This window comes from Lactuca sativa, chromosome 6, assembly GCF_002870075.4.
Source record: "Lactuca sativa cultivar Salinas chromosome 6, Lsat_Salinas_v11, whole genome shotgun sequence".
In the NCBI taxonomy this organism is placed as follows: domain Eukaryota; kingdom Viridiplantae; phylum Streptophyta; class Magnoliopsida; order Asterales; family Asteraceae; genus Lactuca; species Lactuca sativa.
In genome coordinates, this window is record NC_056628.2 from 154,124,409 (window position 1) to 154,129,109 (window position 4,701).

The 4,701-nt window shown below is 31.0% G+C and overlaps 1 protein-coding gene across 2 annotated transcripts; it reads right to left on the bottom strand.

Moving 5' to 3' along the window:
- Positions 1 to 550: 550 nt before the first annotated feature.
- Positions 551 to 3,835, bottom strand: LOC111901118 (uncharacterized). Of its 2 annotated transcripts, none has more exons than XM_023896988.3 (7): positions 3,512 to 3,835; positions 2,028 to 2,291; positions 1,750 to 1,894; positions 1,512 to 1,666; positions 1,070 to 1,132; positions 914 to 982; positions 551 to 838 (listed from the first exon to the last, which is right to left on the bottom strand). In XM_023896988.3, exons 2-7 carry the CDS (start codon positions 2,217 to 2,219, stop codon positions 752 to 754), a joined length of 711 nt encoding a protein of 236 aa, XP_023752756.1. In that variant the 5' UTR covers positions 2,220 to 2,291; positions 3,512 to 3,835; the 3' UTR covers positions 551 to 751. The 2 variants fall into 2 exon arrangements, with proteins under 2 accessions (XP_023752756.1, XP_023752757.1); XM_023896989.3 differs by lacking the exon at positions 3,512 to 3,835 and adding an exon at positions 2,414 to 2,753.
- Positions 3,836 to 4,701: the final 866 nt, after the last annotated feature.

Here is a 4,701-nt window from a genome sequence, read left to right on the forward strand (position 1 = left end):
AATAATAGTACAATACATAGTTGTAAATCAACCTAATCACTCAGTGTATCCTAATCCTTCTTAATAAATGAAGGTTTTTTTTGTCACATGTTAATCTCTCATGAGTTTTGACACTTGTCATTTTGTAGTATTTTTGAAATAAATATTATCCACTTGTCAACTTTTGGTTTGTTTCAATTTTTAAAATTAAAGTCATATACTTATATATATGTAAAATATTAAATATCGTATATATGATATTAAATTGCAATAAATATGTTTTTTTTTTCTTTCTTATTTTAAAGTTGTACATTAAAAAAATATTTTATGTTTATACTTTAATGTTTAATTTTTTTTTTTAAATCAACTCGTGCAATACACGGTGTCACACCTAGTATCGAAACATACTAATTATCGTTTGAAAATAACACGGTTTTTCCATTGCAAATAAGATGATTTAAAACATAAATGGTTTTCAAATTGGGCCAAAATTTAGGAATGTCACAACTTCTAATCACGATATTTCCAAAAGATGCTATTTAAACATTCAACACTCGATCAAAGCAATACATAGAGGAAATTAAGCTTTATAAACCGAGGCATAGAGCGATATATTACACGGTTAAATCTCGCAAGAGTATCGAATTGCTTGACTAATAAGTTTTCCTATCTCTAGAGTTACTTGGTTCCTAAGTAAGAGCTAAATCAGTTAGCACAAACAATTTACGTGTTCGATTAGATTAGATTATACAAACAAAGCACACGGATCCTTTCAACTTGTTTCCCTGTGTGTTCTTCCTTTTTTCTGTCTTTTTGCAGCATGAACGAACTCCATTATCACTTCCACTTCACTCACTCGCTGTTCCATTCACAACACACATGAATCAGCTTCATAATTAATCACTCTAAACCCTAAACCCTAAACCAGATATACCTGTGAAGCAAAATGCTTTTGGATTGCAATCACCAGTTGTTCCTTTGTTGGATTAGAATGTATGTTTCCCTGAAGAAATTAAAATCAGTTCCAATATGTGAATCTTGTTAGGGGTGGGGTGGGGTAGGGTAGGGTAGGGTAGGGGTGTATACTTACAAGGTTGAAGGTGCTATAATATCGCCACAGTGTGTCAAATCCAAGCTTCGCGAAGTTGACTTTCTGGTCAAACACACACAAAAAAAATCAAGAAAATCAAGAAAATGCATGACAAGATCCGATGCAATGCTTATATTCATTATATGGATAAAACCCACTACAAAAGTCACCTGCTTTCCAATTGTTGACTCCGTGTTCATGTTTTAAGATGCATTTTGACTTTTTAGGTCAAAGTCAAACAAACCCACTTTTTAAATCAATATATGTTACAAAGTTACTTATACTCCACCGAATTCTTTCAAAATTTTACTTATTTCATCGTGGGTTTTACCTTTGAAATATATAAGTTTGACTTGAAAAGTCAAAATTGCATCTTGATTCTGTTTCTTGTAAAATAAGTGTTGTTTTCAAGAAAGCTTTACAAGATCTTTCTTTGACTTACTGTGTAAGATGGATTCGTATTGGATTGAACTTCTTTGGAACCAATACGATTAAAATGTTTTGTTGACTGAGATTGACCTTGACCTTGACCTTGACCCCATGGTCTTGTGTATCGAACCCTAGGCTTGCTTGCTTTGCTGAACTCCATAGCACCAGCTGCAACCAAAAAAATATATTAAACAAAAACATTAACATGAAAATAGTTTCCAAATGCAAGAATTATTTTTATAAAAACTTACAAAAGAAATTGTCTTTTTCACCAACATCAGAGCCACAACTAGAATTATCAAATTCATATTCTCCATCTTCTTCATGACCTGTAGGGGGTTCAAGAACACTCAAAGCATTCCTTTGTAGCTTCACTTCCACTCCATTCTTCAAAACCTACAACAAAAAAAAAACATTACTTTTATGGAATGTTATTCCATTCCTATGTGGGATTCTTTCAATTCCGTTGTAATGATCGATTCCATTCCTTTTATGGAATGAGTAAAAAGGGAATAAACAAAATACCAACCAGCCAATGCCAACCACCTAGGCCAACAGCCTTTTTGACAACACCTTGAAGACCAACCAAAACCGATTTTGTTCGGTTGTTTCCAGTTACAATAACTTTTGTATGTCTTGGAAGAACAGAAAGCTCTTCTTCACCAATTTCTTCTCGAAAATGTGAGAAGATTCTAGAAGAATACACCTCAGATTCCACCATTTCCCTTAAATCTTTCCCACAAATCTTATTCTTTTCTTATAAGTCTTCAGCTAATCAAAATTAATCAAGAATCTGAAATTTTCCCAGAAACGAACAGTTAGTTATATGATTAGATAACATAACTACAAATTTCAAATAAAGTTAAAAATAATAATAACATGTCACATATGATAATATTCATTAAATCTTCATACCTGAAAAGGAATAAAGATTAAGGGTATACCAACAAAGAAATTCAGACCCTTTTGAGATAAAGCCAACTTGAAATGGTTAGTGTGTGAGAGAGGGTGTGTGTGTGTTTTCTGTTTTTATGCTTAAAGATTTTGAATATTTTAAAAAATTCTGACATGAGACAGTTTAAGGGAATGTTGAATGCAAGATGACCCCACAGAGTATTCATTAATCTCCATATCATTCACAGACTCTTGTTTGGTAGCAATAAATGAACCAATAAATGAATCAAAGAAGATATAATAATGACTCTCTTTTTTGTTACAAGATAATGATTGTACTTGTTAAATTGTAAAATTTACATCATTCGTGTGTTAGCTTTGAGTGATTCTTGTCATTAGTTTTCTTGTTTTGAAATGTTAATAGCTAAAACTGGATAAAAAGTTTCAAATTATAATGGTAAAAAAAAGTTGTAACTTATGTAAAATTTTCAAAATATAATGTCTGTATAAAGAAATGAGAAGAGTATGCTATAATATATAAATAAATTGATGTTTTTCGTATTTAATAAGGTGGTTGGTTTACAAATAATTGCATAGCATTTTGAGCCCTAATCCTGTCCCTTGATATTTTAGTTTTAAAAATGATTACGTGAGTATTAAACAACTAGAATCTGAGGGACATGATCAATTTACTATTAAAAAAATATAGTAAAATAGGCCACAGGAGATAAAGTTTAGATTTTTGTCAAGTTGTGATAATAAAAATAAAAAGCCAAGTTTTGATTATTCAAGAGGTGAATACAGAAAAAGGATTCTTTAAAATAAATGGACATGAATCTTATGAAATGGTAGTCTCTCAAGTCTTAAATTAGGTTAAGAAGAGTAAAACCAACAAACATTGATGCAAAATTATGACATCAAATGATTTACATCACTGAAAATGAATACATGCAGCAATATAAAATGCAAATTGAACCAAAACAGCAGCATATATTCACTGCAGAATCCCATTGATAAAAAAAAAATTCAAATTGATTCAACAGAATGAAATTAGAACTGTTAATCAAGCTTAAATCGATATCAAAATATCAAAAGCATTGACTATTAAACACTCATTACCTGGAACCATTAGCAGAGAGCATTCACGAACAGAGGTAATAAGGATTTCGGGGTGAACTATGGAGAACTCAAATTTCGGATCAGATTGGGGTAAAACATTTGATTTTGATTTGGGTTTTGGGGGAAGCAATGCATGAATTTCGAAGTGGTTTTGGTTTTATGACGATTGAGGTAAAATTCTTCGATCAATTGAGATTTTTTGTTGTTGGAAAATATGGAGCATATGATTTAGAGAGAGAAAGGGAGGAGAGACAGTTCTCACATAAACACACTAAATGCTTACCAACTGCCATTGGAACGACCTGCAAATGAATAAAACACACACTGAGAGAGACTGTGTGTGTACGGTACATAATTGATAATTTTGCTTTCGGGTTGACCGGTTTTACTTGCTATTGCCGGTTGCTGCCTGTTTGAGTTATTATCTAGGAAGAAAGATAATTTTAATTAAACAAAATGATATTTAATTTATAAATACAACATTTAATTAACCGAAAATATTAGTTTCACCTATTTATTGAAAAACCTTTATATTAAAGATAGAAAGTTGTATTTGACGCTTAAACAAAAAATTTATAAGATAATTTATTAATAAGCTATTTTAAATAATTTATTAAAAATTTAGTTTATATACTATTATAAAAAAGTTTATGATCTATCAAACATTAATAACCCAGGTTATTAAAAAAATGTTTTTTGACGTTAGAAAAACATATTTTATTGATAAAAACTCATATAATATATGTCTCCATGATAAGAAGGTTTTCAAAGGTAAAAATTAATATTCATTTTTTTTTTGTTATTTGTTTAAAATAAGTTAGATTTTCTTTTGGCCTTCAGGTTCGGGGTGTCGGGTGGCGCTGAAGTCATATTACATAGCTTCAACAGGATGTTGAGTGAATGCCACAATGGCAGGTCTTTTTCCATGCTTACTGTTAGGGGTGAGCAAAAACCGCACCGCAACTAAAATTAACCGCAAAGACCGCATAAACCGCAACCAAAAAACCGCAACCGTAATAAAAACCGATAGTGAGGTTTTTTTGTTTTTCAAAAACCGCAAATTTGCGGTGCGGTGCGGTTATTTGTTTTCAAAAACCGCAAAAAAACCGCACCGCACCGCATATATTATATACAATTTTTTTTATCAATTATTAGTTTATTAAATATTAAAAATAAGACAAGTTTCATGA